This window comes from Desmodus rotundus, chromosome 7 (assembly GCF_022682495.2).
Source record: "Desmodus rotundus isolate HL8 chromosome 7, HLdesRot8A.1, whole genome shotgun sequence".
In the NCBI taxonomy this organism is placed as follows: domain Eukaryota; kingdom Metazoa; phylum Chordata; class Mammalia; order Chiroptera; family Phyllostomidae; genus Desmodus; species Desmodus rotundus.
Window position 1 is genome coordinate 80,631,010 of NC_071393.1, and position 24,113 is coordinate 80,655,122.

The following is a 24,113-nucleotide window of genomic DNA, read 5'->3' on the forward strand; positions in this document are numbered from 1 at the left end:
AGTGGACTGAGTGCTGGCCTGGGAACCAAGGGGTTGCCAGTTCGATTCCCAGTCAGGGCACATGCCTGGGTTGCCAGTCCCTGGTGGGAGCCACGTGACAGGCAACCACACATTGATGTTTCTCTCCTTCTTTCTCCCTCCCTTCCCCTCTTTCTAAAAATAAATAAAGTCTTTTAAAAAACTGTAAGGTAGCCTCACCCACAGGTTTCTGCAATTTTTTAAAAAGAGATGGAAAAGCAGGGTGTTGATTAAGGTATTTATGCATATGAGAATGTAGTTGTACATGTGTAGGACAGTGCATATGTGTGGTATATTTGTGAATACGCCTGTAACACCATGAGAGAATTCTTTGTTTTCAGTCTTCTAGACTCAAAGAATTCAGATGTCTCTGTTGGCACAAAATGGATTGATTTCTCGGGGCTGTGTTCTAGAGATCTAAAATCTTGTGATATATGTTGGCCTTTGCAAATATCAACATGAGGTTTATCAGGAGTACACCAACATCTTTGGGTTTCATTGAGATTATAGGAACTCATTTGCATTTAGGGCTATAGAAGCCAAAGATAACTTTATCTCCTACTCTGTGAAGCACATCTACATGATAATTTCTCATTATTTGTGTTGCAGCATCAATATTTGCAGAAAACTTTGGGCCAAGCTTCACAAAAGGCGAAGGCTTCTTCTCTGTCTTTGCCATTTTTTTCCCAGCAGCTACTGGGATTCTTGCAGGTGCCAATATCTCGGGAGATTTGGAGGTATGTTTTTTTCTCTGCTTTTGTAGTCCTGGGAGGTGGCAGTGCAGCTGGTGGGCAGCCCAAAGAGCTGTAGGGACCAACAGTGGCCATGTTTCTCTACATCTTTCAAATCATAAAATTTCCATAAGGATTCCTCATTATTCAAAAACCCTATTTTAATTTCAAACTCTCCTATTTCTGTTAGTCCTTCCACAAGTCTTATTCAGTGATATCAGAATGGCAGAGTATGACAGGGTATCACATTGCCAACAAAATAAATACTATTCAATGAAACAAATAGCAGAACCACCACTTTCTCTTTTAAACATATGATGTGTAAAAACATGGAATATTTAAGAAAAAAAACAAAGATAAATTACTTTATTGCTAAATGCTGATAACAAATTCAGGGACACATTCACTCATTTAGTAGATATTTATATAACACTCATTCATATTATTTTGTATAAGTACTATAAAGAGGATTGTATTAGTTAGGATATTGGTTTAAGCATTTTATAAAAGACCAGTAATTTTGACCTAAACAAGACAGGAGTTTTTCTAGTGGATAAAAATTCATGGTCATAGCCACCCAGTGAAATAAGAAAGATCTGCTCCAAAAGGTAGCCCAGGGACCCAGATAACCTCCCTTGTTTTACCATTCCCTTGGGGATTGCCCTCATCTGCGAGGTCAAAGATGACTGATCATGTCCAAGATCACATTCCAGTCCATAGAAAGGGGAACAAGGAAGCAGAGGACAAGCAGTTCCTGGACCTTCAATGACTTCCTGGACTTCTGCTGACATTCCATTGGCCAGAATTTAGTCCGAGGCCTTACATAGTTGTACAGAAGGCTGGAAAATGTTGTGTCTAGCTCGGTTGCCATGTGTCCAGATAAAATTTTATAGGATTCTAATAGTAAAAGGAAGAGGGTAAGAAAGAATATTAGGAGGCAATAAACAGTGTCTACCACACCCACACACACACGCGCGCGCACACACACACACAAAGTAGAAAGCACAAGTTTTACATCAATAAATCTATGATTACTTTGGAAGACAAGAAATATTTATAAGAGCCATCAAGAGATTTGTATACAAAGAGCTTATATGCATCACCCATGGACATGAACTAAGGGAGGAGAGAGTGGGGGTGCTGGGTGGAAGTGGCCAAAGGGGGGACAATCGGGAATAATAGCATAATCAATAAAATATATTTAAAAAGAGAGATATGTATAAATTAAAACCATTTGTATTGTCCAGATGGATTGTGAGATAAAAATAATGAACAATTAAGTTAAGGATGATATCTGCATGGCAGTAACATTCAAGTGTGAACTGAAAGCAAAGGCTAAGTACTGACTATTAGAGTGAGAATGTATTGCAGGCAGAGAAGACAAGGAACAGTCAGGCATGGGAACAACTAGGGACAGGAAGCGTCTCTGACAGTTTAACTGGAGAAGCCCTCATGAGTCTGGATAACCTTATAAGGTGAGCAGAAACAGGTGTCAGTGCTGGAGACACCTGAGCCAGAGGTGCTTACTCTGGAATATAATTCATGAAAGTGGAACCTTTGCCTCCAGTTTTGTTCATTGCTATATCCTCTGAGCCAGTAAAGCTTCAATTGTTACTGAGTGAATGAATAAAGGCTTTTGCATTTGTTATATTAAGAACCACAGTGCCACAGTAAATTCCTGAGCAGAGATATGGCACAAGAAAAGATTAGGCTGAGGCTCAGGAAAACTAAGTAATTTGTTCGAAATGATTTAAGTAGTAAGTATCACTGCTTAGTGAAATTTAGCTACATATGTTGAGCTTCCAGTTTCTCAGATTCGGAAAAGTATCACATGTCACTGACTTAAGTTTCTACAGGGTACACATTTGAAATAAAGAACACTGTGCTTCTCTTAGACTCCTTAAATACAATTTTGTATGAGATGCTTACTAGGCAGTTCAGCTCAACCAACACTTACACCAGGCACTGGCGTGGAAGAACTACACCAGTCCCTCCCTTCGAGAGCTCAGGGTCTAGTGGAGAGACAGACTTACTGTAATGGAGTCAGAAAAAGCAAAAACAGATCACGTGCAGGGTAAAGAAGAAACAATAATTGCTGTCCCTAAAGAAGTAAGGGAAGGCTTTCAGAGGAGGGACACTCCATCCAGATTCATCAATAGAACGAAGAAGAGAGGGATGTTTGGAACAGAAGAAATGGATGTAAGAAGGCACAGAGATAGATGCTGCTGATGGAAATGATTTTACATGTGGAGTGAGGCACACAAGTAAAGTCTTTTCATCAATATATTAATAAACATATTTATAAAGGAACTTATCTGTGTCCTGGGCACTCTAGGAGTAAGCAATGAACTAAAAAATATCACTATCTAAAGAAGCAAAACTTACAATATCTTTCTCCCAGGCTAAATGCTAACTCGAGTTAGGGATGCTATATTATATATATTAGTACAAATGTTTACTTACCTACCAATCTGTACTGAGAAATCTCTGTTTAGATCTTACACGTGAAGAATACGCAAAGGGTATCCCATCATGATTTTCAGGGCACGAGCACTTGCAGCTGTGCTGTAAAAAGTTTTTTCCTTTCCATTTAAAAATATTTGGTTATTTTACAATTAAGCTTAACGTTCAGCATATACCCTCATTTATACTATTAAATAAAACTCAGAGGTTCTTTGAACCAGAGACAATGGAGTTTGAATGTATCCCAAAACTACCTAGAGACACTAAGGAGGTTAGATCAAGATACATGTTTTAGAGAGAGCTTGCTAGCTGACTGTGAAGGATGGATTGTGTGTGTGTGTGTGTGTGTGTGTTGTGGGGTTGTTTGGGGGTGGTGATAGGTAGGGAAACCAGAGGCAAAAAGATCAATTAGAAGATATAACAGAAGTCTGGTCACGAAGATACACCATGGGCTTGAATTAAGGCTGTGGCAGGGGAAATGGATCAAAATGGTCAGCTTTTGTTAGATGAGGAAGTGAAAAGGATTTTTTATTTTACTATGATTTGCAATAAGAAAATGTACATCACAACCAACTGTACACATACAAAATTTTCCCCAAATAGTTCTTACTAGAAATGATGTCTTCTGATTATTTTCACATCAGTTCTATCCTTTTGTATTCGTTTCATGCTGGTTGCAACCCACTGAATTAATTCCAGGGTGTAATAAGTGAGGAAAAATAAGCTCACATTTGGCCACTGAGACATGCAGAAAGACATCAAGGTGGAGGTGGCTAGGCGTGTAGCTAGACTTACGAGTCTGGAGCTCTGGAAAGGAGCTAGAGCAAGACCAGAAGGCATGGTGTGCATGAGTCCATCCAGGGCTGTGCAAAGGGAAGTACTGATGGTGGAAAAGGAGTCCTTGAAGAAGAAAGAGAAAAGGCTGCCTACAATGTAGGAGAACCCAAGACAGAGTGGGGTTCTGAAAGCCGAGGGAGAATACTTTGAGAAGTAATACTTTATGATCAAAAGCCAGAGTCGTGAAGCATGTTATGGACTGAGGGACGGCTGTGTATTGGGAAGTGGTAAGGAAACTTCAGTACGTATTTCTTTCTGAGAGAGAAACTAAATAAGGAAAACATAATGGCTTCAGTTCAACTTAGTAAACATTCATTTTTTACACACTGTGGGAATATGCAAGATGCTGCCTCTGCTCACAACCCAGCATTCTTCTGAAGATGGCAGTCAGTAAGAGTTAGCATAAACAGAGTTCCATCCTGAAACTCCTATTTGCTAACATGTTTATTGAGAACCTGTAAGTATGTGCCTGGGAGAAGATTTGGGAGATACTCCAGTCAAGTCAAGAGAGTTAGGATGCAGTTTCAGAGACACAAGATTAGCATATGGCTGATATACTCCAAAAGCAGCAATCTAATAAAATGCTTGTGTTCTGTGTATATACATATGTAATATTTAATGAATAAAGGTGAAGAGAAGTGATATTGGGGTTTACTGCTTGGGGGAGGATGGAAACTAACATTTAGAATGAAAACTAAGCATTTGTCGAAGTCCTGAGCCCTGTCTAGGAGAAACGTAGCCAGACCAGACAATAGGAACATATGATCATACACTAAGATATTGGCATTCGGGTCAAGTTTGACCCTCGCATAAGTTCTAAATAAGCAATCTTAGAGCTTATAACAGGCTGTGATAAATAAAAACTAAGTTTTTGTGTTTTAAGTACAAGGCTGCTTTCCATCTTTATACATCTTAATACTTACATATATTTCCTTTCTTCCCACTTAAATCAGGTCTTCACATTTCACTTAGATCCCAAGAAATCCTTAATCAATAAAATAAATGTTGAAACATAACGTGAAGTAGGACACTGACTGGGGCCCATTTCAGCTACAACGGTCTTCTTCTTCCTTCTACATGCTTCTCAACTGCACACACTTGCCACGCTCACTTTTGGAGACCAGAGCTTGGGAGGGAGAGGCTGCATATGCATGTACGAGACCAGCGATTCTCAGCCGGAGTGCTGCAAGAATTTTTAAAGCATGTGATACCTGACTATTTAGTCAGGGGCACTGACTTCTTTTCCCATAGATTGTCAAATTAAAAAACGACAATAGCCCATACAACAATACTGGATCCAATACTGGATTCAGCCATCCAGTATGAACAAATCAAAAGTATAGCTATTTTTTGTCAGATAGGCAAGTATATTTTTTGTGCGCCACAGAATTTTAGTAATATGTCTATGTGTGCCATGAGATGAAAAAGTTGAAAATCATTGTATTAGACAAGGCATGTGTGGAGATATTCCTAACGAGTAGGAAAGAATTCACAGAATGACTCCACAGGGACGGTCACTCCTATGAGGGGACAGATTTGCTTGACTCTGCAGCTGTCAGGCTGAGTATACATTCACCATGAGTTTACCTTTCTGATGGATTTGGTCAGCAGATTTAAGCTAAAAAAATAATAAACAAAAAGCAACTTCATACTTTAACTGCATTGATTGCTTATTCATATTGATGAGTCTCATGTCCTCTGGTGGAGGGAGCAATGCCCACTGAGACCGTGCTTCCTTCAATTCAATATTCATTGACTCCTACTACATGCCAGGCACTGTCCTGTATAGTCAATAAATGCATTAAAATATCTATTTAATAATCCCTGTTAAGTTGAATTCAATTATTTAGAAGTTATGCTGCTTGAAATTGATTATGATATGATTTAGTCCCCCAAATAGGATATAAGAAGGTATATTATATATTATTCATTCAGCTGAGTGAATTCATATACAATTGTAAGCAAGAGAAAAAGCCCATTTTGGGGTGTAAGTTTAAATTTGCCTCTTTTTTTTCTGCCTGCTTATGGAAATTAAATATCCCCCACTGCAGTCATTGCTGAACAAGACTCCAAATGGGAAATTTGAGAGACTGGAGAATTTACATAGGATCCTTCTTGCTCAGTCAAAAGTGATTTTTTTTTAAGGCAAGCTTAAGCTTAGTACAAAACACACGCACAGATGTCATCCATGGGCCAGGTATGGTTGGACATTTCTCCTAATCATTTAAGGTTTAATAAATCAGCATGAAATTCTCAGGAGATAAAGGAGAGAGAGGCGTTAGTGAGTGAACTAACTAGTCTACTTTTCTATAAAAACTCCTTCCTGGACAGTTAGAGATCTCTTCTGTTCAGTGCAAAATCCTACAGATTTCTTTATTCACTCTAAGCACTTTGTCTTTATCCCCAAAGAATTTGAGCTTACCATTTTGCTATTAGCTTAATCTTTTCTTTAGAACTTGCCTCAGGAAGAGTAGCCTAAAAGTTTGAAAACACAGAAATAACTCCAAGTGACCTCCATTTCTGATTCCACCCTGTCTCCTTGTTCTTCCATGTTATTATTTGAAAGGATCCCCAAGATGCCATCCCCAGAGGAACCATGCTGGCCATTTTCATCACCACCGTCGCCTACATAGGAGTTGCTATCTGTGTAGGTAAGTAGTATGTCTCTGGTGCTGGAATGCCAGACTTACAAGGGGGTTGATGGATTTTTGTGTCCAGTGGACTTGCAGTGGAACATAAGCAGAACATTTTTTTAAAAGGCAACAATTTTAATTCCATTCTTAGATGCTCTAGGGTTTGAATGAAATTAAACTGTAACACAGGTGTCTCTGGTTCAGGTATGGAGTAATCAGGCCACCTCTCAGGGCTTTAGGAAAAAAATTTCTGCACTGACTATTTTAAGTAGTTCTTTCAACTTGAAGATTCTATGATTCTTAAGTCTTTCCCAGATTTAAAGAATATGAATTCATGGCTAAAATTAAGGGCTCTCATTAGTACCTAACTATCACTGTTAGTACACTATCAATCACTCTTACAGTGAGAGTTAGACACTACCAATTATTAGCAAAGAGGGAGAACTCACCCTGGCTGGAGTTTGAAAGCAAAATAAGCAGTTTTATTGGTTGGCATTGGTTTGTCAAGTATTTATCCTTCAGGTAGTTCAGAAAAGTTTATATATATTTCACACTTATGTTCACATATTTCAATAATCCTACTAAATGCATAATGTCAGAGATTACAGTTAGAAAAATTCATCAGGAATGTAGATGATTAAAATATATATCAAGGATCTTTTAAAAGTTGATAACTCCATTTCTGGGAATCTATCCTAGAGAGATACTTTGAAACACAGGGAAAAATGTATGCACAAAGATGTTCACAGAATATTTATAATAGAAAATAACAGAAACACCTAAATGCATGAAAAAATTGAATAAACTGAGGCAAACATTTCATAGAATATTATTTGAGCATTAATATTACTTAATAAATCATAATATTTTATCCCAAAATATTTTATTTATTATTTCAACTATTAAAATTGTATGGCGAGTAGAATTACAACTGTTTAAAAATTATGCAAGGACTATCATTAGTTGAAAGAAAGGGCTTGGTTCTCTTAATTACTCAAATTCAATAATGCCATCTCTTGGTTCTCTCATAGATGAGACAATAAATCCCGCTGGAAAAACACTGAATCAGTAGCACTAAATCCGAAGTCTGAATTGAGTACTGTGAAATCTGAATTGTATGTGCATTTTAGGAGATAAGAAAGTAAGGTATTTGTAACATCCAAGTGTCTCACAGAAGCAGGTGAGAACTAGGAATAAACCCCTCCAAGACAGTAGAAGTGGCAGCCTGTTAGACACAAGGGATGCTCCCAGGCTTCCGAGGATAGGAGCCTCCAGGCCCCAGGCCCCAGGAAGCATTGACAGTGAAGACAGAGAGTCAGTGGACCTGCTCAGACTCCAAGTAAACCAAGGGTGTTTTCAGAAGAAACCCCTAAGGGAATAGAATTCTTCATATAAAGAAATGACGAGCCATGTTGTTTCCCCAGGGGCCTGTGTGGTCCGAGATGCCACTGGGAACTTGAATGACACCGTCATTTCCGGGATGAACTGCAATGGCTCAGCAGCCTGTGGGTTGGGCTATGACTTCTCAAGATGTCGACACGAGCCATGTCAGTATGGGCTGATGAACAATTTCCAGGTTTGAACTGCAGTAATTATAATGATGCTTATTGCCATTGTTTCCATTTTTGTAACATCGTGTATAAAGAAACTTCTGATGCTGCGACTGATTAGGTTATTGACTGATTTGAATTCGGCACGGAACACATGGTGGGGAGGGAAGGGCCTTGCACACCCATGAAGTCGTGGCGAATGCTGTGGTTGCGTTTAATGTGGTGAGGAGAGAACAGGCACTTGTATGACTTGCTCTACCAGGGAAGGATCACCACCCAACATTGTGTCTTCCAATCATTGTGCAAGATTTCATGGAGGGGAGGGGAGACTTAGGGATTAGTTAGCATTGGAATACGTTTCACTCATGGGCCTCAGCTTAGGAGCAGCGGTGGCCCTGGAATGCCTGGAACACAAGGCCAAGAGGGAGATTTGAGTGGTAGATGGGGGCATAAGTAAGGGGAAAAGAATAGTGAAGTTGGGAATACTGTAGGACTTGAAACATACTAATTTGTCTGAACTATTGGTGAGCAGAGGGAGGGGCAAGTTTGTTTTGAAAGCTTCATTCATCTATTTTAACAACCAACAAAGAGAAATTAACTCAGCTGAAGCCATTATTCCAAAATATGACTTAAATGGATAGAATCTCATCATGTCTCAGATCTAAGATTATGTTTAATGAGTACAGGAAAAACAAAGGTTTGAAAAGCCTCTATGTGCCAGAAGAACAAGAAAATCTAATGCTTTTTAAAAAACTGGTAAACAGCTGAGTCCTCCCCCAAACCTTATTAAAATACCGCTTGCTGTAAGATAGAATTTCCCATTATGAAAGAGACATATACTCACAAAGGACAGAGGGAGACATGTCAAAATCTCTTACTTTATTCTTTGAAGTCTCTTACTTTATTCTTTCCAGTACCTTCAGAACATATTGTGTTGAGCATTGATTATTTTTATAATCAACGAACAGGCCATTTCCATTTAAAAAAAAAAAAGCTCTTAAGAACTCAAGAATGAAAGGGCTGGAGGAAAGGGGAGGCGGGGATTCTAGTTAGAAGCAATTAGCTTATAAAGGAGATCCCAAATCACAAAAAGTGGAAAGAGAAGCATTTGAATAAAAACTTGGGTCTTTTTATTTGTTTGTTTGTTTTTACTGTCTGTTGGATGAGTTTCCTTACCTGAACCTCTCTTCTCAAGGTCATGAGCATGGTGTCAGGATTCGGCCCCCTCATCACGGCTGGCATCTTCTCTGCAACGCTCTCCTCCGCCCTGGCCTCCCTCGTCAGTGCTCCCAAAGTGTTCCAGGTGATCCCGGCTGCTCCCTCCTGCTGTTGCCACTGAACGTGGATCAAGCTGAAATATTCATGCTCGCCGGCAATCATTTTCCATCATTTTCTGAAACAGTTTAATGTGTGCATCTGGCTCAAATGCTATGTCTGCCACATAGTCAAGATTGATTCAAATAATATAAAGAATGATGAACTGCAGTGTAAACTTGTGCCTCGTATTGTGTATCACTCCATCTTTCGCCATATCCTCTTGTTTGAATCACCCAGGGAAATGATCATACATAGATATAAATGACGAAACTCTCCTCTTTCTCCCCGTTAGGCGCTGTGCAAGGACAACATCTACAAAGCCCTGCAGTTCTTTGCAAAAGGATATGGGAAAAACAATGAGCCGCTGAGAGGATACATTCTCACTTTCGTTATAGCCATGGCATTCATTCTTATTGGTTCGTAGAGTCCTTGTTCTCATCAAAAGCCAAGTAATTCTTCTGATACTCATAAGTTTTCCTTTTAGCTTGAGAAGTTACCTGTTTTATGCTTAATATTCCATTTGGGAATATTGGAGTCTATCTAAGAAGGAAATGAGAAATCCTTGTACCAACCGGGCCTTTGAAGACTTGAGGTGGACTTTGGACTTGAAGCTCCTCTTTGAATCTGAGTTGGAAATCCATCCAACCAAATGTAACTGAATCCATCCTCCAGACTGCCCGTTCTCGTCTCATCCCAGAGTCTCCCCCAGCTGCCACTGGTCTTTACATCTCCTAGCCTGGCAGGCAGCAGGAGAGTTGAAGTGTCTGTTCTCCAAATGCGGTCTGTTGACCACCTGTGTCAGAATCAGAACCATCTTGGGGTATGTAGAGTGCAGATTTTTTAGGCACAACCCAAGAGTTACAATCAGAATCTCTGGTGACAAGGAATCTGCATTTTTACAAGTTCCTCAAGAGATTCATACATCACTAAAATTCGAGAACCACTTCCTAGAACTTAACCTCCTCTCCTTCTCCCTAAACAATATAGAAACAACTACTTAATCTTGGAGAGGCACATGCATCAATGTAGCCTGCACATTCCTCACTGCTCCCCGTGGCTTCGACTTTGCTGGGGGGCATAGTAGAGGAAAAGGAGCAAGAGGTAAGGATGGTGGCAACTATGTAGGGATGCACAGGGCCTTCCTCAGCACCAAGGTGCCGAACAATGAGGGCTCCTCCTCTTCACATTAACTCAGGAAGGGACTGTAATTCGTGAATCCTCATAAGATCTCCACAAGGTTGAAGGTATTTGTTACAGCTAATAAGTTTTCTTAGGTTTTTTTAAAATTATGCAAAAAAGTGATTCTGTATAGATGTTTCAATTATGTACTTTTAAGACTTCAGATCACTGCCCTATATTGCATTTAAGTGATCAAATATACAAAGTTTTAAAAATGGCATAAATTAAATAATATCCATAAAAATCATTCTCGCAGAACAGCACAGGGCAGCTTCGCGGCAGCTGTTTTGTCTGCTTCCTCGCTGGTCTCCATGTTCTAGAATCACACACAGCTGCCACCGCATTTGCATCACCGAGGTTGATAGACACCTGACATTCAAAGAAGTAGGACTATCTCTAAATTGTTACTTCCATCACAAAGTACACAATTCAGCTGGAATTAAATCATGCTGGGTACTTAGCTACTGCAGTAAAACATCTCTGACGAATCTCGACAGGTAGAACTCTCTAGAGAGGTGGAAAAGTACAAATGACTAACTAGAGTTCTAAAAGCTAGAGAAAGCAAGTTGGGTATACGCAGAGAGACTTCCGAGCAGGCATTTCTGGTGCACTGGAGCTTCACTACTCTGTCACCCCGCAGAGCCTTGGTATGCGGAGCAGACAAAGAACACAGGGTTTGGTGCCTACAGGGGAGTTGATCATCTGCCCGTTCCTCAAACCCTCTATCCATTCCCACAAAAATGTTTTTGCGGGTAGAGGTCATGATGCCTATTTCCTGAATGGTAGGTTTTCTTAGTTGTTTATGGAAAAGAAACCCTGTCTAAGAATAGGTTTTAAAATGAATGCAGCCCCAAAGAAAAATCACTAACTTCTTAAACTTTGACAGATGCTAGCTATGTTTTCAATTTCCAAATGAAGTCAAGCTTCCAGACTGCAACAGCTGTTTCAGCCCCTGGGCTCATCGCTCATATGTACTTGCTCAATTCTGCTTTGTTCACAGCGGAACTGAACACCATCGCTCCCATCATCTCCAACTTTTTCCTGGCCTCATACGCGCTTATTAATTTCTCCTGCTTCCACGCCTCTTATGCCAAATCTCCAGGTAAGTTGACTTTTCAAAACTAAAATAAGCCTAAGCCAACAGTTAGTGTCAATACAACAAAATAAGTCAGGGGAAGTGCTTAATTTGTGTTTATCTGGGTTTTCATGTCCTAGTGGGCAGTGTAATCCACTTTGTTTTGGTGAGTTGGGGGATGACTTCTGAAATGGAAAAAGAATCATTTGAGCAATGGCCTTTTTGACCAACCGTAAAGTCAATTTTCTCCTGCAGCAATAAATTATTCATTGCAAGAGAAACCACATTTATTTCAGCAGTAGAAAAACACCACTGTTTATTTCCAGGGTGAAAGTGACCACAGAAGTGGAATAAATGTATATATTTGAAACTTCCTTACTATCAATTTGTTTCCTGCCCATGGTGCAGAGCAGAAGGATGAGTAGCTCCCATAATTACCTGCTGAGTGTAGTCCATGCAGATTCACAGTGGAGCTGCTCACATCCCTGCCCTCTCAGACTGTGGTTTAAAGTGGTGTAAAATTTCACACCAAAGAACCTTCCCCGTGTCTAGGCATCCCTCACCTCTTCTTTGCTTCCACTGGCCAATAGAATTTCTTCTGCCTTTTCACCAGAAGAGAGACTAGTCTTTATCGACCTTCAGAAAGTCCTTCACCCTGAGGACTTTGATCAGGGATACAAACACATTTCCGCTTTTTAGGGTCTGCCACAATTGAACCTCCTTTGGAAAAGCTGCTGCCAATAAAAAAAAAGGGTAGATTAAAAAAAGAGGGAAACTTCATTCCCCCCAAGGCCACTAGGCTCCAGAAAACACTGAGGAAATTCTGTTTCTGTTTTGTTGTCTTCTTTTAAGCAGAAAATGGAAAGTTCTAGTCAGAGAATGTAACAAGTCATACAAATGTGTACCTCCATGCCATGTTATGCTCACTTTTGAAAAAAAAGGGGAAGTAACACAGATGGGGAGGAGAAAGATTAAAAAGGGAGGGAAAGAGGAAGAGAGAAAAAGAGAAGAAAACAGGAAAGCACATAGACGGGACACATGGATATGCAGACCCAGAACCTGAGACTCTCCCCCCGTCCCCACCATGGCCTCCTATCGTTTCACACACACGTGCACACAGGCTCACATGCGTGCAGCCGGCCTCAGAAAAATAAGGGCATTTCCAGGGACGCTCTCAAAGTGCTGTATCCATCTTGTAGCCATTCAGGAATTTGCTCTAGCAGACTTTGAAAGCTCTGTTGTGTTTTGGCAACTCCAAATTTAAAATGGACTTTATCCATAGACCAAATGTACCCTTCAAATCAGAGTTACCCCGTCCTGGTCATACTGTCTCCCAGCTTCTTTAATTTCAGGAAATGAATAAAACATGGGAAAACCCCCTTGCATACATGAATTGTGAGAAATATTTTTATTGCAAATGCAAAACATGTTAATGCATCAGGTTTAAGAAGACTTGCAGACAAATTTCTCCCTCTTGTCCCATCAATGGTTATTTCTGAAAGGGCAAGTGCTGTCCCCTTTGGGTAAAGGAAGAGCTACCAGGAAGTTAATGGATTGACTTTTGACGACTGCTCTGCCTTCTTCATGGGAATAAAGCCATTGTCTTAGCCTTCTCTTTCTTGGTCCACCAAGCAATTCCTCCCTCCCCCCCGAAAGACCCCACTTTTCCATTCCTCCTGTCTCCTTTAAACTCCTAATGGCACAGATATCAGACGCTCAAGGTTCCATAGTTTGAGAGGACAATCAGGGGCGTGTGGAAGAGTGGAGGGGCCGTAAGAAACACACTTTTCTGTACTTCGCAGCATCCTTATTTGGTACAATTGCACCTTCATAGGCCAAGGATCCAAGATCACAGAAAACAAATAACAGAAACATGACCTAAAAGCTCTGATTTTTATGCTAGGAAAAAACATGTTCCCTGTACTCTAATAATACGCAGTGGTGTGATGGTGAGAGCGTGGAAGTTTTCCTTCTGCACACACACTTGGTTGTTGTTGTTCTTTCACTTTCAGGATGGAGACCCGCATACAGAATTTACAACATGTGGGTATCTCTTTTCGGGGCTGTTTTGTGCTGTGCAGTCATGTTTGTCATCAACTGGTGGGCAGCTGTCATCACCTATGTCATTGAGTTCTTCCTGTACATCTACGTGACCTATAAGAAGCCAGGTAAGATAAGAAGGACCGTGTAGGAATGGGTTTACAAAGCAGCCTATAACTCCCCACTTATTCAACAAAGTATTATTGAGCAGCTCCTATGTTCTTAGGTGTGTATGTGTATGGTAGACATTAATAATATAATGTATGTATGTATGATGTATATTATAATGTATAATGCATAATATAATGTATACATTAATAATATAATGTATAATGTAATACAAAGTTAACTTTGTTGAGCACCTACTATGTATCGTGCACTCATTTAATCCTCACGATAATGCTGTATAGTATTATTAGACCTACTTTACTAATGAAGAAACTGGAGTTCAAAGAGTTGACCACTTGCCAAGGTAACAGTCAGAATCTGATGGAGCTGACATTTTAACTACAGTGCATATTATGTTCCTGGAAGCCTATTTCCTTTGCCGGATTAGGGAAGTTCTCCTTCATTATTTGTTCAAATAAGTTTTCAATTTCTTGCTCTTCCTCTTCTCCTTCTGGCATCCCTATTGTTCGGATGCTGGAACATTTAAAGATGTCCTGGAGGTTCCTAAGCCTCTCCTCATTTTTTTGAATCTTGTTTCTTCATTCTGTTCTGGTTGAATGTTCACTTCTTCCTTCTGCTCCAAACTGTTGATTTGAGTCCCGGTTTCCTTCTCTCCATTGTTGGTTCCCTGTATATTTTCCTTTATTTCACTTTGCATAGCCTTCACTTTTTCCTCTCTTTTGCAACAATACTCAACCAATTCTGTGAGCATCCTGATTACCAGTGTTTTGAACTGTGTATCTGATAGGTTGGCTATCTCTTCATCACTTAGTTGTATTTTTTCTGGAGCTTTGATCTGTTCTTTCATTTGGGCCATATTTTTTTGGTCTCAGTGCACCTGTTATGCAGTAAGGGGTAGAGTCTTAGGTATTCACTGGATGGGGTAACCCTCTCGCTGCATTGTAGGGCTGAATGTGGGAGAGGGGTCCGAGAAGGAACAATGCCACTTGCTTGGCTCTCAGTAGGCTTTCAGTCACTTCCTCTGCTACCCACGAGCAAATTGGACTGATTGCTGGATGGGTGGGTTTGTATACATTCTAGCACCCTGTGGGTCTCTCCAATGATCTCTCCTATAAGTCTGGAAATTTCTCCCACTGCCACAACCCCCACAGGTTTTTTCAATCAGTGGTTTTGAGGCTTTATTTCCCACACTGGAACCCTGGGTTGTGCAGTCTGTCTCGCTCCCCAGTTGTTCCTCCTGGTTTATCTGAACACAGATGTGGGACCCCCCCACTCTGCCAGCTGCCACCTCACCTGGTCCTCCAGCCACTGCCTTGCAGCAAGTCCTCTCCATCCGGCTGCCCATCTCTGCCCCTCCTACCAGTCTCAATGAATGTTTCTTTAACTCCTTAGTTGTTGGACTTCCATACAGTTCGATTCTGGCAGTTCTGGTTGTTTTAGTTTTTTAATTTGTTGTTGTCCTTCTTTTGGGAGTGCAAATAGGCAAAGTGTATCTACTTACACCTCCATCTTGGCCGTCTTTTTATTTTTCTTATAGTTTGTTTTGAAAAGTAGACAGTTTTAATTTCTATAAAATCTAATTTATCAATTTCTTTTATGGTTTGGCTTTTTGCTTCTAATCAAGATATCCTTTCCCAATTTAAGGTCACAAACTTCTACAGGTTTAATGCTTTAGATTTTAAACATATGTTTATTATCCATTTTGAATTATTATTTGTATATAATGTGAGTAATGCTTCAAGGTTTATTTTTTTACATATAAAAATCCAATTAACTAGTAGAGTTTTTATTAGAAGAAATTAACTCAAAGTATGCTAAATGACTGAAGTCTAGTCAACACTTAATCAGTTTTAATCTTCTTTATCTCAAGATAATGATCCCCCACCATTTCCCTCACTCTTCTAAACAAGGCTGGGGAGATGGCCCTGTCTGCCATCTGGGGTGAATCTGTACATTCCCATCAGGAACTTTCTCTTATAAAATTTAGAAAATCCATCTAACATTTAATTTGTTCCAAAAAAGGCAAAGTATGATAGTGCTTACCTCCCTTATTAAGAAGATTAGGTCCTAAAAGATCAAACTAAAATGCTTAATCATGATTGACCCTACTCATGGACACCCAGAAGTAAGAATTACTGAGCTGTTCAGCTTTACGATTCCAAATATAAAGATTGCTACACACTATCTGTGTATACAAATACTTCTTTTTTTTCATTTAAGAATTTTAAAAGAACCCTTGAATCTATTCAGGGGCTGATCATTTTCCCAGGTGTATTGCCTGCTGTTTGGTTATCACCCAGCCTCTCCCCAGGCCTCTCTGGGGCTGCAGCTTTCAAGTCTGATCTTTACCTGGAAAGAGAGGTCTCACTTCTAAGAATTCACAAAGTGTTCCTAGAAGAACAATGCTCTTTCTAGGCAATACATTATATGTTCTCTGATCTGGGCACTCATCACTGCCGACATAGCCAGGGAAAATCACAGAAGGTAACCGCTTATAAGAATTATTCACAATATACAGAGGGAAGGTCAATACTTTTTATGCCATATTCCTCTTTTGTCCACAGATGTGAACTGGGGCTCCTCCACCCAGGCTCTTTCCTACGTGAGTGCTTTAGACAATGCTCTGCAATTAACCACAGTGGAAGACCATGTAAAAAATTTCAGGTAAAATTGGCTTCTCAGGAATCCTGGTATTTTTCTAAATTAGAAGTTGCTCTTCTCTATGGGGGACAAATGGTCTATGGGTGTAGTCTAGGGCTAGGCAGTCATACAAACCACCCCAATTTCATGATAGCGCCTCCTGTAAATAAGTGCTTCAACTCTTCCCCTCTGAGCTATGCCCGCCTCCCAATATGAACCCTCCTAGTGCCGAGGATCACTTTCCATGCATGGGGACAAAGAGGTGATCTGAGTGACATGATTTTAGAGAGATGTCAACAAATGCCCACCAACCTTAATCCTTGGTGCTGTCTCCATTCAACTGAATGCTTTGTGGCTTACTGAATTCTCTTAGAAGTAAAATATTAAGATCTTTATTATATCTTACTTTGATTTGGACCCTAAAAGCAAGTTTTGCAAGGAGGATGAAGGAAAATACTGGGTAGAAAAGGATAGGCTATAGTGGGATTCGGAATATGATAGTGTCCAGAGGAAAAAAGACAGGGAGAACCCAAGACCACTTTGTCTTGCTTTACATTTTGGCTGTCACTAACTAAACTAAGAAGGCAAAGATGGCAAGATGGACAGGCAGGATGACTCAAAACTTCTGGTGAGAAACCTGAGAAATAAGTTCTGAGCTCATAGGCTTATTGCGATGGTCAGTTTTCACATCTTCTTTCTTTTTTCCACTTCCAGACCCCAGTGCATTGTGTTAACAGGGGGACCCATGACAAGACCTGCTCTTTTGGACATAACTCACGCCTTTACCAAGAACAGTGGTCTTTGCATATGCTGCGAAGTCTTTGTGGTAAGAACCACTTCATCCCAGCAAAGCCCTTTTCCCTCCCCGCTCAGCTTGTGTTATTTCAGGTGAGCCAAATGGGTACAGGCAGTGATAGGAGAATGTAAATCAGAGACCAACTAAAAGCGATAAACATTTGCAAATGATGGCCTTTGAGTCAGGAATGACAAGGCAGTTTGGACAAGAGCCCTTTTCCTTGATTCATATAGCAAGAACTAGCAAGAGCCTGTGGTTCTGAATTTAAATGAGCAGAAAATATGTTTCTGATTTCATCCGAGACCAACTAAAAGTGATAAGTATTTCCAAATGATGGCTTTTTGGCTCAGAAATAAATAAATAAAATGAAGGCATTTGGGGTCATAACTGCCCACAGAAATATGAAAGGCTGAAATGAGCCAGATGGTGCTCGCATAGAGATTACCTGATGAGGGCAGAACCAGACATCATGGCCCTAAATGAGAGCACATAGAATTTAGATTAAATATTTGGATAACCTTGATGACACCATAGAAATCTAGGGAGTTAAACCAAGTTTTCCATGTCTTAGATAAATATTCAGAGCTGAATGAATTCCTTTTTATTCTGGAAGTATGTGGTAAACTAATGACAACTTGAGTGGTTTTTCCCAAGAGGTATCAAAGTAGATGCTAAAAACTTAACCATAATTATTGCCTGATAACCAATTTCTCAAGTGAGGATAAAGCATTAAAATTATAGCAAAATAACAAATCTAAGTTGTCCAAACCAGTCTACCTCTACCTGTAGCTTATGTTTCCATAACACACACTCTCTCTCATACACACTCAAAATTCTTAGCTACTTCCATGCATTGTTATAATAGTTACCTATGCTTCAAAGCATTTTCCTACAGTCTTTATTTGATCTACATAACAGCCTAGTGAGGCAGAAAGGAAAAGAAGCCTTGTTCTCACTTTACTAATTGGAAAAGTGAGATTCAGGAAGTAAGTTATTGCTCAGGGTCAAATGACAGGAAAGCAACAGAGCCAGGATGTCAGTCCAGGCCACCCAATTGTGCTTTGTGTTAGTTACATCATGAGGAGAAAGCTGTAGCAGACTTGTATCCCGACAGTGTTATTGGAATCAGGCACCACTACCTAAACACCCAATACCTGCCAGAGAATAATAGGGCCAATCAGGAAGCTGTGTAACCCTGGAGCTAGTCAGCTGTGCCGTCATCAGGGCTTAATCTGTCACATCATCATGACCAGCAAGCACTTAAGCATCTTTTTATACTTGGCCATACTCTGAATGCTATATGAAGCCAGTTGGTCATATTCTCTTCCCCCTCTGTGCTTATAAGACAGTAACTCAAACCATATAACTCAGTGCAGTTATCCAGTAGGCAGTGCAGGGCATCCTACTAACTACATAAGATTGACGGGTTAAGTAATGGCCAACTGTGACTCCAGAGGATTTTAAACAATCTTACCAGGCACCCTTTTCTCATATTATCAACTTTGGTGCCCTGGATGAGTGGATTTCATTTTGGCCAATATAATACAACGAGTGGGTTTTGATGAAATAAGCAGTTTGGGGTATTTTTCTTCTCCAGCAATTTAGAGAAAACTTAGTTTAGCAGGGAATAAGATACCTTTAGGGCAGGAGAAATGAACTGGGAGTATAAACAGTCATATATTGGCAAGGGAGAAACGGTATTTTTATAGAAACAAAAGATATTGCTTTTAACTAACCCTTTGCTGCTTTAACTACAATACAAGAGTATGATTCTGGAATATCATTTCATGTGAAGTAGGTACCTAAATCTGTGCATCCAATAGCCCTGGTTGTTTGGCACACGTATTGGACCACATTATAAATTACTGTGCTGGTCTCTCTGAGTAAGGTCCAAGAGTCTTACTTACTCCCAGGTACCAAGGTTTTCTTGGGGACAGGAAATAGTTATTGCTTCAGTTAATGACTTCCCAGTTAGTTACTTTCTGTGAGCTCCTGTGGCTGCAGATACTGTCTGCATTTTTCAACTCCACATTCAGTCGTCAATCATCTTTGCAAAGAAATAGATGGAAGTTGGATGTGGGGAAAGTCTACATACCATTAGAAAAATTTTTCCAAAAACGCACGGTTGGTGGTTAGGCCAACCTTGTGGAAAAGGTTAAATAATAAAGATGCTGTTAAGGAATGACAATTTAATGTTTAATGCTAGGAAGCTGGTGCTCATGGACTTTTGAGACACACAGTCAAGATCCGAATCACTGTTTTGCCATCTAATAGCTGTGGGTCCCTTAGGCATATAATTTAGTTTCTTAGGGTTGTTGTGAGAATTATCTAAGATAAGCTTTCTAGTGCTCAACTGCATCTCTGTCAAATAATAAATTCTCAATTAATTTTAGTTGATATTGTTATTACCGTTATCATTATTTTGGTATATACCATAGTTGCCATTTTCATTTCAAAAATATATCTCCTTGGCTCTTCAGGTGTCTCAGTTGGTCAATGTCGTGGGTTCAGTCCCCAGTCAGGGCACATACTTAGTTCGATCCTTGGTCAGGGCATGTATGGGAGGAAACCAATCGATGTTTCTCTCTCACATCAATGTTTCTCTCTCTCTCTCTCTCTCCCTTCCTCTCCCTCTAAAATCAATAAATATATTTGGGGGTGAGGATTTAAAGAAAATATGTATATCCCTTTCAACAGAAACCTAAAACACTCTCTCTTAAACAAACTAGGTCCAGACACTGGATCTTGAACTTTTTAGGTATCCAACAGCTTGATTATTATGGAGTGAGATATCTGTTCCCACTGGACTGATCACAGGATAGCAGGCTCTGTGCTCTGTCCTTCTGGGGGCCTTCAGTATTTGAAGTGCTAGCTTAAAATGCAGTTACATTATGAGGAAGGAACAAGATCCAGAGCTCACTGACATTTCGATGATGGTGGGTAGATGGAAGCATGTGGCAACAGCTGCCATTTCTTACATCAAGGTATTTTTAAAGGACTAGATGTCATAGCCCTCGGAGCTGCTGAAACTGATATGAAGGGAGTTATTCTTACACCACAGCCCACACTACAGCTATCCATCTCACTCTTACACGCTCCCATCGGAGCTTCTTCCTTCTCTCATGACTTTTCCCCATGCAGCCTGAGATTTCAAATGGGGGGCCCTTCATCAAGACAAATTTGGGGGTCCTTTTTAAGGAATCCACCTTGGTGATTTAAAATATTGTCTATTCTTCTCCTTTGAATTACTATGTAATAAGTCAGTGGCATACTTATATACCAAGAAGCTGCATACTCTACTTCTCCTAATAAACAACTCTTAACTTTTTTGTCGGAGATCCTTCCATTGACTTTTTGAATGAAATTAACCATTACAGATCAAACTGAAGTCCCATTTATAACCAAGTAGCCCATGGCTTTTTACCCTCTCCAACGGGAGTGTTATGCAAATTTTGTTGGCACTCTTCTAGTGATTTCACATATGTGTACCAAGATGTAAGTTTATTTTGATTAATGCTTTTTTCTCTTTAATATTCTTTAAACCTTGAATGTCCTGACCTTTCCTCTCATTGTAAGACAGGGCAGTTCAAGCATAGATAACCTAGGGAAAACTAAAATTCTCATTTTTCTTCTATCTTCAATCTTTTCTTAATTCAACTCTCATATCCACTAAGAAGAAAATTCAGTCTTCTTTAGATGCATCTCTTCTCCTTAAGTCAATGAGTTTCTGTCGTGATGTTAATAAAATAGTGGCATGGCCAAATACAGGAAGAATGGATGACCTATGAGTGGGCCCTAGATGCACAGGGAGATAAAATATGAGCAAATCAGAAAAGGAAAAACTCTCTTTCCCACCGTTCTAAACAGAGTGGCAATGAAAGCATAAACAGAGCAATAGGACTCTTAGTGTTTTGAAAAATAAAAGTTTGAAAGAACACTGCACTTACTCTATTCCCCAATTCCTCTATTTAATCCTAATGATACTGGAATTTCTTTGCAAATTTTCTTTCATAATATTCATTTATCTGAAGTAGTGTCACATCAGCTTCTCCAGACTAAATAATTATAATCTTTTCCCCTTTTCTCAATAAATGTCAAAGTTATAATATATTTAAGATTTTTAAAGCTTCTTTGTTCAAACCCCGAGTTAATTTATGTACTCATATTTTGGATCCTAACTAAGCTAATCTCTATAATATATTAACAGAGTGGTAAAATTCATTTTTATGACTATGACACATTTGAATGTTGAATAATTATTTTCTAGCATGTCTTCCCTCTTTGTTAGTTGGCTTTTTGCTTGCTACATTTATATTGCGGTCTTGCCTCACGTTAATAAGTGTGCTAAAAGGATATGATAATATTTTTTAGCCAAGAGAGATTCTACATGAAATATTTTTATGACTTCTCAATATGGCAAATTCAGGCATTAAAATAAATCTCTCTGTCACAATTAACATTTAATATGGATTTCTGTATTACAAATAGACATATGTTACACTGTATTTATTCAAATGAATGTGAGTTTCCCCAGGGTTCACAGTCATTGTGGCACAACTCAATATATTGATGGCCCCATACCTTTCCTAGCTGTTGCTTTTTCTTCTGTTCATGGCTGTTGTTATCACTGAGCTTATGTGAATGAAATATGCCTCCTTACTTTTGAAGTTGACAGAGTATAGAATGCCCAAGAAGGACCAATGGTTCAAAATGCATGGGCAGTCTAGAACCCTGAGCAAAATTTGACCCATAATGACAAGTCCTTCCTTAGGCTAAGTCTGCTGGATTAGTAACTACCCTCTTTACAGCTTTACCTTCTCCATCTTCATTGGAGGGTCTTGTTTTTTAACTTTAACGTAAGTCATTCAAACAGCCTTGAAAAGTTGTCACATGTTCTGGAAAATATTCTGGTAAAAATAAGTACATAAAGGATCTGATCCAATTTAAATGGAATAATGAAGTAGAAGTTATCCCAGAGGTCATCTAGTGCTGTGTAGTAGAAAGTTAATATGTGCCACAAGTACAATTTTCTAGTAGCCAGTTTTAAAAAGTAAAAAGAAGCAGGTAAGTTAATTTTAATAACATTTTATTTAATATAATGTATTCAGAATATTATTTTACTTGGTTACCATTTAGTCCCCTTATACCTTCTTCCTCCTGCAATCACCACACTGTTGTCCATGTCCATGAGTCCTTTTTCCTTTTTGGTCAATCCCTCCACACCCTACCCGCCCCCCCCCCCACACCATAGCTGTCATCCTGCTCTCTTTCTGTGTAAAATGCAATCAATATAAAATTATAAATGAAGTATTTTACTATATTTTTTCATTCTAAGACTTCAAAATTTGGTATGCATTTTACATTTCCAACATTTGGCAATGTGGACCAGCCACATTTCAAATGCTCAATAATAACATGTGGATAAGGACTATGATAGTGGGCAGTGATAACTTAGGCAATTTCCTTATTCTTTTAAAAGTATAGCTCGCATCAAGAAAGGACAAATGGCGTATCCAGGGTGTTAGCTAGTCGGTGCCAGAGCCAGACCTCGACCCAATGCTCTGGTTCCCAGTTCAGCCCTCTTCCATCTCTGTTTAGAATTAGGTCGGGGGCTTCAATGAGGTTGTGAGCGCTCATTTAAGATCATAAAAGTCAACCTTGGACTAGGGACTTATCATGACCGCTTAAAACAACCTTGCAGGATAAACATTTTTATACTGTTTTCAGAATAATATCTAAAAGTTCAGAGATCATCAATTACCTCCAAAGTGGCCGGGCTTAGATCTGAAATCCGTCTGCCTGACCACAAAGGCTGCTCTCTTTTTCATCCATCCAAAGCCTTTTCCTCAAATTGAAGACCCTCTAATACTGCAACTCCAAGTGTGGTCTGAGGACTGGCATCATCCATGTTACCTGGGAGTTATTAGAAATGCAGAATTTTGAGCCCTGTTCCAGGTCTACCCACTGCAATTTATCAAGATTTCAGGTGGGCCCTGACTGCTGTGGCTCTGTGGATTGAATGCCAGCCTGCAAACCAAAGGGTCACCACTTCAATTCCCAGTCAGGGCACATGCTTGGGTTGCTGATCAAGTCCCAGTGGGGGGTGCACGAGAGGCAACCACACATTGATGTTTCTCTCCCTCTCTTTCTCCCTCCCTTCCCCTCTCTCTGAAAGTGAATAAATGAAATCTTAAAAAAAAAAAAAAAAAGATTCCAGGTGGATTGTAAGAAATCTAAGACAAGTCAACAAAATTCTAAACCTCTCCATGAATTGAAATAATTTCCCAGGAAAATAATGGATTTGTACCCTGTAGGCACACTGTACCTATGTGTCAGAAATACCTTTTGATTGATTTGAAACATGCAAGGAAAAGCCAGCTTGGACCTTCAAGGTAGAAAAAACAAGAACAAATCTTTTTATTTAAAAATGAGTTTCCAGGACTCAGATCTTGAAATTACAAAATGCTTCACCTACTAGGACAGCACCTGCCTCCTTCTCTCTTATTCCCTTCTATTGTTCCTATTCTGTGAGTGTGTGAGTTTTGTTCCCACCAAATTCATTGAGTGAGTGGGAAATGTTGATTTATCTGAGTGGGAGTGTGTCAGCATTACACAGGAAAAAGTGATGCAGTGGTATCCTTATCACACACCAAAAGCAATTGATGGGTCTAATAAAATTTTCGAGACGTAGTAGTCCATGGCGGG

The 24,113-nt window shown here is 39.6% G+C and overlaps 1 protein-coding gene across 5 annotated transcripts in view; it reads left to right on the top strand.

Moving 5' to 3' along the window:
- Nucleotides 1-24,113, top strand: part of SLC12A1 (solute carrier family 12 member 1) — an 82,255-nt gene that overhangs the window by 25,038 nt on the left and 33,104 nt on the right. For all 5 annotated transcript variants that reach the window (XM_045201630.2, XM_024568069.3, XM_045201632.2 and 2 more), the window contains 9 exons: nucleotides 628-755; nucleotides 6,616-6,700; nucleotides 8,107-8,258; nucleotides 9,428-9,535; nucleotides 9,842-9,965; nucleotides 11,729-11,830; nucleotides 13,816-13,971; nucleotides 16,537-16,636; nucleotides 17,327-17,438. In XM_045201630.2, the coding sequence (XP_045057565.1) occupies nucleotides 628-755; nucleotides 6,616-6,700; nucleotides 8,107-8,258; nucleotides 9,428-9,535; nucleotides 9,842-9,965; nucleotides 11,729-11,830; nucleotides 13,816-13,971; nucleotides 16,537-16,636; nucleotides 17,327-17,438 (1,067 nt within the window). The remainder of the gene's footprint in view (nucleotides 1-627; nucleotides 756-6,615; nucleotides 6,701-8,106; nucleotides 8,259-9,427; nucleotides 9,536-9,841; nucleotides 9,966-11,728; nucleotides 11,831-13,815; nucleotides 13,972-16,536; nucleotides 16,637-17,326; nucleotides 17,439-24,113) is intronic.